This window comes from Palaemon carinicauda, chromosome 22 (genome assembly GCF_036898095.1).
Source record: "Palaemon carinicauda isolate YSFRI2023 chromosome 22, ASM3689809v2, whole genome shotgun sequence".
NCBI classification, from domain to species: Eukaryota; Metazoa; Arthropoda; class Malacostraca; order Decapoda; family Palaemonidae; genus Palaemon; species Palaemon carinicauda.
In genome coordinates this window covers 62,903,448-62,915,947 of record NC_090746.1, presented here as the reverse complement: position 1 = coordinate 62,915,947, position 12,500 = coordinate 62,903,448, and the positions used below count along the sequence as shown (strand labels likewise).

The 12,500-nt window shown below is 36.6% G+C and overlaps 1 protein-coding gene across 1 annotated transcript; it reads right to left on the bottom strand.

Moving 5' to 3' along the window:
• Window positions 1-1,262: 1,262 nt before the first annotated feature.
• On the bottom strand, window positions 1,263-9,796 carry LOC137616485 (glutamate-gated chloride channel-like). Its single transcript, XM_068346296.1, has 5 exons — window positions 9,687-9,796; window positions 7,519-7,651; window positions 5,477-5,661; window positions 2,614-2,946; window positions 1,263-2,484 (listed from the first exon to the last, which is right to left on the bottom strand). Exons 1-5 carry the CDS (start codon window positions 9,783-9,785, stop codon window positions 2,173-2,175), a joined length of 1,062 nt encoding a protein of 353 aa, XP_068202397.1. The 5' UTR covers window positions 9,786-9,796; the 3' UTR covers window positions 1,263-2,172.
• Window positions 9,797-12,500: the final 2,704 nt, after the last annotated feature.

Here is a 12,500-nt window from a genome sequence, read left to right as displayed (position 1 = left end):
GGACACACTATAGGTACTGAGAGAGTGAGGGAGGCACCTTGGCTCTTCCACAGGAGGTCTGCTTCTCTACTGCTGCTATGCAGCCCAGGGTGGTACATATATAAGACTTAGCTACTTCTAGAATATTTCAGGTCCGAGATCTGGAAGCGTGGCGGTTGGCCTAAGGGCATAAGGCTGCCAAAGATTACTCTCACAGACGCGTACCTGTGCAACAGGGAGACGAGCTCTCTCTCTCTCTCAGCTAGCTCCGCCTACCTTTGTCCTCGAAATAATAAAGGAAAAAAGATGAACCTAACACTGTGGCCCTTGAGAACCTTCAATAGTACATGGCATATAAGAATTGCGTAATCTATCACAACTTGTGTTGAAATATGTGAATAGTTACAAAATTATGCAGCGTGCATCTGAAAACAAGCTCCTGTCATTGACTTCGGCGGATGTTAGCAATTTTAGACTTACCATGACGATACTTTATAATATATTTATTTGTTAACATTACTTATTGACAAATCCTATATCTTGGATAGAAATTTAGGTTAGTAAATAAGTTTTGATTCTCATTACTTGGAAATTATTTGAGAACAATGAAGATGTACGGACAAAAATACTTCCGACCAATCAGGTATTAGGAAACTTTCCGAGCTAAAAGGAACCTTTGCGAGTGGGTGAAAAAATGCACCGCTAAAAAATTTATTATAGTAATATGTGAATGCTGTCCTTTATCGATCTACAGGACAAAGTAAAAGAATTTCAGGTGTGCTAAAATGTAAGCTTTTAATTTTCATCAAACCAGTTAACTACACTCTGTTTTCTATGTCCAGTTAGACAAAAAAACAATATATATAAGGAATGCCACGGGTAATAACAGTCAAAATAAATCTGTGGGATTCTCTTGGGTAACAAATAGTAAATTAAATTTGCTTATTACATAATTTTAAAGTTGCTAGATATCAGCAACTTTCGCCACTTGATTCCTATTTTTTTTCTTTTTCAAATTGTAAAATATCTGTTACCACCAGCTGTGCTTTCATTTTTATTGTTTTTAGGTTCAAATAAACAGGTGCATTATTTAACCTGTCTTTGAAGGATAAAGGTCTTGATAAAAGTTTAAAGGTATCTGGTCTCAGTACCAGTTTCATCAGAATATATTCACCAGAATGTCAGCCGGACAAGCCCAACCACAGCAGTGGCCTCCCCACTAAACAGCTTAAACTCACGGTACCCGGCTGGGATCGATCTGCTGTCGTGCGAATGCTAGGCAAACACGATACCACTGTACTAACCAGGATGACTTTCATTTTGTTTATTTATTTATTTATTTATTCTTCAGGATTTTATTGATAACGTAGATTTCCCTACACAGAATAGATAATATGTTATGCTCTTGTCAATTTGTTCCGAATACACCAAAGCCAAACAAAACTGTGTTTGTTTGCGATGACCAATACAAACATATTGTTTTTTTTTTGTGGTCTTTATTTAACATAGACTTAAGTTCTGTCATCCAATTTTCTCTTTGGAAGAAAATATTAATTACATTACAGACGGTGAGATTTAGAAAGATGAGAATGCGACACCGAGATTCATTTCCCTTTAGTCTTTGTATATATATATATATATATATATATATATATATATATATATATATATATATATATATATATATATATATATATATATTGGATAAAGTTTCTTTTATCACTCAAGGATTCTTTGCACTCTACAGGACTTACAATATAGCTTTGTCATATACATTCTTAATATATTCAGCATATCACACAGCGTATTTCGAGGTAATTGTCAAGAAGCACTTAAAAAACGAAAAAGTCTTCAACTTCTTGAAAGCCTATAAAGTCATCAGTCTTTCGGATGTCTTGTGCGAGCTTGTTATATAGTCTTGGGGCCGCATATCTTTAAGCTCTAGAACCTACAGTACAGTACTAGACACCTCTTGGCTCCAATAACTTTAAACCATCTTTAACTATGCTCTTGTCAACACGATTCGTTGGCTGCACGATGTGTAGCAATCCTCCTAGATATTTTGGACGTCCATATCCGATACCTTGACAAGGCATTGCACACACGTTAAACTCTATTCTATGCTATAGTCTTGGCAATCCCTCAGGGAGAGGGATGAAAGTATTCCATGAAAATCGCACTTCGCCTCAATCACTATTCGCTCGTAAGCACCACACTCCAGTAAATGACGCAGAAGATGCCAAAGAGCACCAGGTAAAAAACGCGAGAATTATCCAACAAATTACACTGATAAACATGGCCATTGCTTGCCTTGGGTCTCAGGGCTTTTCTCTCCCTTGTTATTTCCAAGTTCGGATTATTTTGCAGGGTCTCTTGGCCCGGGGGAATTCGGATTGATTTTACCTCTTTGTTGCCTCGTTTTACGACTTCCCTTCCTTCCTTCCGGCAAGAGGCCGCTAAGCAAGGACGTCTAATTTTCAGGTTTACGAACACGTGCAGAATGACCTGAAATGAAAGGAACCTTATGATTAAAGCGAAAGGTTGAGACTATGATTCCTTGATTTCAAGCTTCTATCAAAACATGATTGATTTGACTTTCATAGCATCCCGACATTTCAGAGCACACAGGCCTACCTGAGAGAATATGAAAGTGATGGAGAAGAAGCACCAGACATCGATGGCCTTCGTGTACGAGGTCCTAGGCAGGTCATCGGAGATCTGTTGGTAGAGGGCGTACAGGACCAAGAGAGTGGTCAGGGCCATCATGACCCTGAGGTCGCAGTTCTCCTTCTTGCAGAAGAGGGAAGCGTAGCTTATGATCATAAGCATTATGGTTGGCAAGTAAGCGGACGTCAGGTAGTAGCCGTATCTCCTACTGAAGGTTATGTCGACAACGATGAGGCTGTAATCTTCGGTAGTTGCCTTCTGGATGGTTACGCCCTTGACAATATACTCTGCTAATAGTTCCTGCAAAGAAAGAATGTTGATGCTCTAACTGAGAGGGACACTCCTAAATCAAACCATTGTTCTATAGTCTTGGGTAATGCCATAGCCTCTGTACCATGGTCTTCCATTGTCTTGGGGTAGAGTTCTCTTGATTGAGGGTACACTCGTGGACTCTATTCTATCTTATTTCTATTCCTCTTATTATTTCGGATGTTTTTATAGTTTATATATAATAGATTTATTTTAATGTTATTATTCTTAAACGTTTGTAGTATATTTCCTTATTTCCTTTCCTCACTGACCTATTTTCCCTGTTGGAGCTTTTGGCCTTATAGCATTCTCCTTTTCCAACCAGGGTTGTTGCTTAGCAAGTAATAATAATAATAATAATAATAATAATAATAATAATAATAATAATAATAATTGTAAGTGTTTTTTGGACACCGTAGACCCATCACCAAAATCACACCTACGTAAGAGTATTAATATTAGTAGCTAAGCTACAACCATAGTTGAAAAAGAACGATGCTATAAGCCCAAGTACTCCCATAGGGAAAAATAGCCCAGTAAAGAACAGAAATAAATGAACACTAGAGAAGTAATAAATAATTAGAATGAACAGTCTAAGAACAGTAATAACATTAAAATACATCTTTCATACATAAACTAAGGTCAAACTTGAAAATACAAGCGGAAGAAAAATAAGGTAGTGTGCCAGAGTGTACCCTCAAGCAGGAGAACAGGGTTGCGGTGGCCAATGTGGTAACGTCCCTGACTGGTGAACGCCAGACTGGGGTTGGAGTCCTGCTCAAACTCGTTAGTTTATTTGGTCGCTGCAACCTCTCCATCCTTGTGAGCTAAGGATGGGGGTTTGAGGAAGCCTGAAGGTCTATCTGCTAAGCCATCAGCAGCCATTGCCTGGCCCTCCTTGGTCCTAGTTTAGGTGGAGATGGGGCTTGGGCGCTAATCATACGATTATATGTGGTCAGTCTCTAGGGCATTGTCCTATTCGATAGGGTGGGTGGCTAGGGGGCTTGGGCGCTGATCATACGTATATACGAGTATGGCTCCAATAGGGAAAAATGGCCCCGTGAGGAAAGGAAATAAGGAAATAAATAAATGATGAGAACAAATTAACAATAAATCATCCTAAAACGAGTAACAACGTCAAAACAGATATGTCATAAACTATAAAAAGACTTACGTCAACAGGGAAAATAGCCCAGTGAGGAAAGGCAACAAGGAAAAATAAAATATCTTAAGAAGAGTAACACCATCAAAATAAATATCTCTTATATAAACTATAAAACACTTTAACAAAACCAGAGGAAGATAAATTAGATAGAATAGTGTGCCCGACTGTATCCTCAAGCAAGAGAACTCTACCCCAATACAGTGGAAGACCATGATACGAATACATAGTCTTTTGAGGAAAATAATAACTAGATTCTTTGATGAAAAGCTGCAGTATTTTCTTTTGTAGATAAGAGAGAAAGTCGTCGACCATTTTTGTATTACTTAACACACACCTCGAAACCAAATATACTCCATTATTATTATTATTATTATTATTATTATTATTATTATTATTATTAATAGAATAGTGCACCCAAGTGTACCCTGAAGTAAGAGAACCCTAACCAAGACAGTGAAAGACCACGGTACAGAGGCTATGACACTACCCAAGACTAGAGAACAATGGTTTGATTTTGGAGTGTCCTTCTCCTAGAAGAGCTGCTTACCATAGCTTAAGTCTCTCTTTTACCCTTACCTAGAGGAAAGTGGCCACTGGACAATTACAATGCAATAGTTAACACTGTGAGAAAAGAAGAATTGTTTGGTAATTGTTTGCCCGAGTGTACCTTCAAGCAAGAGAACTCTAACCCGAGACAGTGAAAGACCACGGTACAGAGGCTATGACACTACCCAAGACTAGAGAACAATGGTTTGATTTTGGAGGAGTGTCCTCCTAGAAGAGCTGCTTACCATAGCTACAGTCTCTCTTTTACCCTTACCTAGAGGAAAGTGGCCACTGGACAATTACAATGCAATAGTTAACCCCTTGAGAGGAGAAGAATTGTTTGGTAATTGTATACCCGAGTGTACTTTCAAGCAAGAGAACTCTAACCCAAGACAGTGAAAGACCACGGTACAGAGGCTATGACACTACACAAGACTAGAGGACAATGGTTTGATTTTGGAGGAATGTCCTTCTCCTAGAAGAGCAGCTTACCATAGCTTCAGTCTCTCTTTTACCCTTACCTAGAGGAAAGTGGCCACTGGACAATTACAATGCAATAGTTAACCCCTTGAGAAAAGAAGAATTGTTTGGTAATTGTTTGCCCGAGTGTACCTTCAAGCAAGAGAACTCTAACCCAAGACAGTGAAAGACCACGGTACAGAGGCTATGACACTACACAAGACTAGAGGACAATGGTTTGATTTTGGAGGAATGTCCTTCTCCTAGAAGAGCAGCTTACCATAGCTAAAGAATCTCTTCAAACCCTTCACTATAGAATTCTTTTCCCTCCCCAAGAGAAGATGGACTCACCTTTCCAAGGTAAGAGGTGGACAAATCATTCCATTCCATGAACTCCCTGGCAGAAGAAAACCTGACGAGGAGTTGGCAATGCTGGTTGTCGAAAGGGAAGTTCCTCATGTCCATGGTGCAGCTGAAGGGGGCGTTGTACCTCTGCGTCAGTTCCATCGAGTTCGTCGACCCTTCGTAGACCTCATCTGGAGGATGTTCGGAGAAGTTTTCGGGGTAGATTAATGTCTTTGAAAAGTAAGTTATATTATTGTTATTGTTGTTGTTATTCTTGTTATCATTATCATTATTGTTATTTTTATTGTTATTGTTGTTATCACCATCATCATCATTATCATTATTGTTATTGTTATTTTTATTGTTATTGTTGTTATCACCATTATCCTTGTTATTATTATTATTATTATTATTATTATTATTATTATTATTATTAGTAGTAGTAGTAGTAGTAGTAGTAGTAGTATTATTAGCTAAGCTACAACCCTACTTGGAAAAGCACGATGCTATATAAGCGCAGGGGCTCCAACAGGGAAAAATAGCCCAGTGAGGAAAGGGAACAAGGAAAAAATAAACTAAAAAAATTAATGAACAATTCAAATAGAATATTTCATGAACAGTATCAACATTGAATTTTATCTTTCATATGTAAGATATAAAAAAAATAACCAAGATAAGATGAAATAAGATAGAATAGTGTGCCCGAGTGTACCCTCAAGCAAACTACTGTATATCATTAAGGTTAACCAAAACTTCTTGTCTAAAAGATAAACTGGTTCTTTAGATATGACAGGTTATTATATTTCAATTTTTTCAAACGAGTATCATTCCAACTATAGCAGGTTGATCAATCTGAGGCTGTACCATCAATATAAATGTTTACGGTAAATTTTTAAATAGTGAAAAAACTTGAGTTGGGTATTATTATTATTAGAAGCTAAGCTATAACTCTAGTTTGAAAAAAAAAAAAGCAAGATGCTATAAGCCCAAAGGCTCCAACAGAGAAAAATAGCTCAGTACGGAAAGTAAACAAGGAAATGAATATATTACAAGAGAAGTTACACAAGAAAAATAAAATATTTTAAGAAAAGTAACAACATTAAATTAGATCTTTCATATTTAAACTACAAAAACTTAAAATAACAAGAGGAAGATAAATAAGATAGAACAGCGTGCCAGGGTGTACTCTCAAGCAAGAGAACTCTAATCCAAGCCAGTGGAAGGCCAGGGTACAGAGGCTATGGCACAAGCCAAGACTAGAGAGCAATGGTTTGATTTTGGAGTGTCCTCCTCCTAGAAGAGCTGCTTACCATAGCTAAAGAGTCTCTACTACCCTTACCAAGAGGAAGGTACCTAGCCAATGAACAATTACAGTGCATTAAATATCCCCTCGAGTGAAGAATTCTTTGGTAATCTTAGCGTTTTCAGGTGTATAAGGACAGGGGAGAATGTGTAAAGAACAGGCCAGACTATTCGGTGTATGTGTAAGCAAAGACAGAATGAGCGGTAACCAGAGAGAGGGCTCCAATGAAGTACTGTCTGGCCAGTCAGAGGACCCAATAACTCTCTAGCAGTAGTATCCCAACGGGTGGCTGATGCCCTGGCCAACCTACTACCTTCCAGTATGAAAGCCGAGATTCAATAAGTAGGCCATGGCAGTCTTGCCAACATAAAGTCAGTGAAGAGAACATGATACGAAATAGGCCATTCAAGTTGTCTTTGTTTTGGGCTATTAATATATACATTAACTGCACTACTTCCTCAGCCTTTCCAGGTCAGTGTTGATATTAGCAACTGCTCCCATTCTTACGCCATATGTAAATAATAAACACTAAAAGTTAAAACGAGAAGTAAAAGTCTATTGATAAGGTTCAAGTATGGTGCAAAACTTGGCAATACTGGTTACATGAAAACTTCATGACAGAAGTAAACAAAAATTGTGGTACAGAAGTTAAACTTTATTACGGGTATAAACGAAAACAGGCATACATACGAGTCTCTCTCTCTCTCTCTCTCTCTCTCTCTCTCTCTCTCTCTCTCTCTCTCACCTCTATATATCCTGGAAGGGTCGTCCTCCTCCGGGCCAGATAGTCTCACAATGTTCACCAGGGGATCGGTGGTGAAGGTCTTGGGAAACTCGGCGTTAAGAAGCTCAACTCGGGGAACCCACACGCTGTTAGGCTGAAAACAAAATAAGAAAGTTCTCTTACCTCAATTATCATCACCATTACAAGCTAAGCTACAGCCCTAGTTGGAAAAGCAAGATGCTAGAAGCTCAAGGGCTCCACCTATAAAAAGAAATTGAAAAAACAAGAGAAAGAGAAATAAGATGGAACGACGTGCCCAAGTGTACCCTCAAGCAAAACGACTCTAATCCAAAACAGTGGAAGACCAAGGTACAAACGCTATGACACTACCCAAGACTAGAGAACAAAGGTTTGATTTTGGGGTGTCCTTCTCCTAGAAGAGCTGCTTACCATAGCTAGAGAGTCTCTTCTACCCTTACCAAGAGGAAGGTAGCCACTGAACAATTACATTGCAGTAGTTAACACCTTCAGCGAAGAAGAATTGTTTGGTAATCTCAGTTTTGTCAGGTGTATAAGGACAGAGGAGAAGGTGGAAAGAATAGGCCTGACTATTCGGTGTATTGATAAACCAAGGAAAAATAACCTGTAACCTGAGAGAACCCAATGTAGTGGTGTCTGGTCAGTCAAAGGACGCAGTTACTCTCTAGCGGTAGTATCTCAACGGGTGGCTGGTGCCCTGGCCAACGTACTACCTACAAGATTTCTAAGGTTGTGCGATATACTGCATATATATATATATATATATATATATATATATATATATATATATATATATATATATATATATATATATATATATATATATATATATATATATATACGCACACCTTTTAAAATCTCCCCATAACATATTTTCTGTTATGCTTTCACAACAAAATTCACATTATATTGGTGATGATTTTGTCACAAGCCTCTTATTGCTCTATCTATACCATTATTATTATTATTATTATTATTATTATTATTATTATTATTATTATTATTATTATTATTATTATTATTATTATTAATTGGAAAAACAGGCTGCTATAATCCCAAGGGCTACAATTGGGAAAGCAATCCAGTAAGGAAAAGAAATTAAGAAATAACGAAGAAGACACACAACACACATACACATACACACACACACACACACACACACATATATATATATATATATATATATATATATATATATATATATATATATATATATATATATATATATATATGTATTCATATGTTCAATCTTTCATATGCAGTTGCCCTTGAAGTGGGTTCTGTATGTTGGTAGCTGCAACCGTGATATCAAAATTATGAACATGATAGCAATGATTATGACAAAGACAACATCATGTTATCATATCTGATGCTATTACTAACATTATTCACAAGAGTTGAGATACTACCACTAGAGAGTTATGAGGTCCTTTGACTGGCCAGACATTACTACATTGGATCCTTCTCTCTGGTTAAGGTTCATTTTCCTTTTGCCTACACACACACAATTGTCTGGCCTATCCTTTACACATTCTCCTCTGTCCTCATACACCTGAAAACACTGAGATTACCAAACAATTCTTCCTTACCCAAGGGGTTACTGCACTGTAATTGTTCATTGACCACTTTCCTCTTGGTAAGGGTAGAAGAGACTCTTAATCTGTGGTGAGCAGCTCTTCTAGGAGGAAATTCAAAATCAAACCATTGTGCTCTATTCTTGGGTAATGCCATAGCCTCTGTACCATGGGCTTCCACTCTCTTGGGTTAGAGTTCTCTTGCTTAAGGGTACACTCTGGCACACTATTCTATCTTCCAGTATTTCTCTTCCTCTTGTTTTGTTAAAGTTTTTATAGTTTATATAGGAGATATTTAGTTTAATGTTACTGTTCGTAAAATATTTTATTTGTCCTTGTTTCCTTTCCTTAGTGGGCTATTTTCCCTGTTGAAGCCCCTGGGCTTATAGCTTCCCGCTTTTCCAACTAGGGTTTTAGCTTAGCAATTAATAATAATAATAATGATAATAATATTAATAATAATAATAATAATAATATGCATTACATATTTTCTCTCTCTCTCTCTCTCTCTCTCTCTCTCTCTCTCTCTCTCTCTCTCTCTCTCTCTCTCTCTCTCTCTCTCTCTCTCTCTCCTACCTCTATATAATTTAGATCACTCAAAGGGCTGAGGTTCTTGTACCGAAGCCGAGCGTCAGACCATCTCATCCTCATTGTGAAATCGACTTTCAATTTCATGTCTCGAATGTTGATCTGCAATAAAAAAAAAAAAATCTTATGTGATATGAAGTATCAATCAAATGACATTTTACTTAATTCGATAATATTTATGACGAAAAAGGGTACTTACGGATAAATAATATGGAGTCATCAATTTTTTTTTCATATATTTGGGGTGTTTTGGACTTTTCAATTTGTTACTGGAGAGTGTTATTAATCAGGTATGATAATAGACCTCAGGGTTTGACGCAGCAATTGGAAAGAATTCTCGTACATGCATCTAAATCATTGAGATTGTTGCATTGTGTGGAATTCTCACTCGATTATGCTGACACAGCAGATTCTACTAAATGTTGGTGTCACTGTGACCTCTATGAATAGTGATGAGAGAACAAAATCAAGAAGGGAAGATCTTGATTGATTGATTTCATGTTTTTTTTTTTTTTGGCATCCTGACATCTAAGGTCATTGACGCCGAGGAAGATCTTGAGAAATGACACTGGTTGGGTTAGGCCACTCCCCCCCCCCCCTCTCTCTCTCTCTCTCTCTCTCTCTCTCTCTCTCTCAAATTTTGACATTCCAGTCCTTATTAATTTCCTAGCTTCAAGACAAATGCCATTTTTTTTGCTTCAGGACAGAGACATAACACTGATTGGCTTGAGTCTCTCTCTCTCTCTCTCTCTCTCTCTCTCTCTCTCTCTCTCAAATTTTGACATTCCAATCCTTATTAATTTCGTAGCTTCAAGACAAATGCCATTTTTTTTTGCTTCGGGAGAGAGACATATAACACTGATTGGCTTTAGTCTCTCTCTCTCTCTCTCTCTCTCTCTCTCTCTCTCTCTCTAAAATTTTGACATTCCAATCCTTATTAATTTCGTAGCTTCAAGACAAATGCCATTTTTTTTTGCTTCGGGAGAGAGACATATAACACTGATTGGCTTTAGTCTCTCTCTCTCTCTCTCTCTCTCTCTCTCTCTCTCTCTCTAAAATTTTGACATTCCAATCCTTATTAATTTCGTAGCTTCAAGACAAATGCCATTTTTTTTTGCTTCGGGAGAGAGACATATAACACTGATTGGCTTTAGTCTCTCTCTCTCTCTCTCTCTCTCTCTCTCTCTCTCTCTCTCTAAAATTTTGACATTCCAATCCTTATTAATTTCGTAGCTTCAAGACAAATGCCATTTTTTTTTTGCTTCGGGAGAGAGACATATAACACTGATTGGCTTTAGTCTCTCTCTCTCTCTCTCTCTCTCTCTCTCTCTCTCTCTCTCTCTCAAATTTTGACATTCCAATCCTTATTAATTTCCTAGCTTCAAGACAAATGCCATTTTTTTTTGCTTCGGGAGAGAGACATAACACTGATTGGCTTTAGTCTCTCTCTCTCTCTCTCTCTCTCTCTCTCTCTCTCTCTCTCTCTCCGTATCATTATTATATGTAGATTTTATAGGCATTAATTTTTTCATCCATTTCCTGCTATTGTACTGTAATTACCACTGCTAATATATCTTATCTATCTAACGACGTATTTCAGTAATAATTTTAGACTTGTACCATTTTACGGAATATTTTCTTTTAAATAAATGATAGCGGTGATTTTGGAAATTTATGACGGTTTATAAAAATGTAAAGGAACTGCATTTGACAATAAATCATCTTTCATGACTATATACTGCATATTATACATTAGATTAAATGGCTATGGATTTTTGTTAAAAAATAGAGGTTTTCCCCCATTTCATTTTCAAACATTCATAAATCACAAAAAGGGCTAAAATGAATGACGTAAATATGATAATAACTAGTCATTTCATTACCATTCCATGTAAACTTCATAATCAAATAAATTTAAGAAAACATAATTAACCAAATCCACTGACTAAAGTAAAACAGTTTTTCTTTTATTTTCTCTTACATACCAGAAACTAAAAAGTATATAAACATTTTGTTATATGATTATGATAACAAATATGATAAACTTTTCAAAGCATAAATTTGTTTAGATTCTCTTCATTAGATATTAAATTAGAGGTAAAAACTGTAAAATTTTAACAACTAGCCCCGGGCTTCTTAGCATATGGTAGTTGTCAGAAATATCGTAATTTTCTCCTCCCTCCCCGGTACACAAAATCAAGTAGCTACATTTCTTTCTCATAAATTACTTAGATCTTTGATTCAAATTGAAGTTAAGGTTTACAAGCTTATTTGAAACGAGGTGTATAATTTTATGACAAATCAAATCAAAATATGATATCTCTAACAAGGTTGATATTCATCACAGGAAAAAGTCAAGTTTGAACAGTTGACGTAGGTTAGTAATAAATAGCTAAATAGAGCTATTCCTAGTGTATGCAACCCGTGAAAAATGACGGCTGAATATTCAGATAGATGTGAAAACATGCACACCCCATTCACCACGGTATGACTACCTCTCTCCCCTTACACAAGGGACAGGGAGAGCTGAGCGTCACCATATATATATATATATATATATATATATATATATATATATATATATATATATATATATATATATATATATACTGTAAATATATATATATATATATATATATATATATATATATATATATATATATATATCCAGACACTAGCTCTTTACTATATTTGGGAGATTAGCTTGCTTTATTTCTCCCCAACAAGAAATGTATGATTAGGGCCAAGGCTTCGGCCTCTTATTTAAATTTACTTAGATTTTACATTACAAAAGCACGGAAG

Excerpts from the sequence above, each read along its gene's own strand:
- LOC137616485 (XM_068346296.1), bottom strand. The coding sequence starts at position 9,785 with ATGAAATTGAAAGTCGATTTCACAATGAGGATGAGATGGTCTGACGCT. Across the intron at positions 2,947-5,476 it reads CCACCTCTTACCTTGGAAAG|GAACTATTAGCAGAGTATAT; the intron begins GTGAGTCCATCT and ends CTTTCTTTGCAG. Across the intron at positions 2,485-2,613 it reads TCACTTTCATATTCTCTCAG|GTCATTCTGCACGTGTTCGT; the intron begins GTAGGCCTGTGT and ends CTTTCATTTCAG.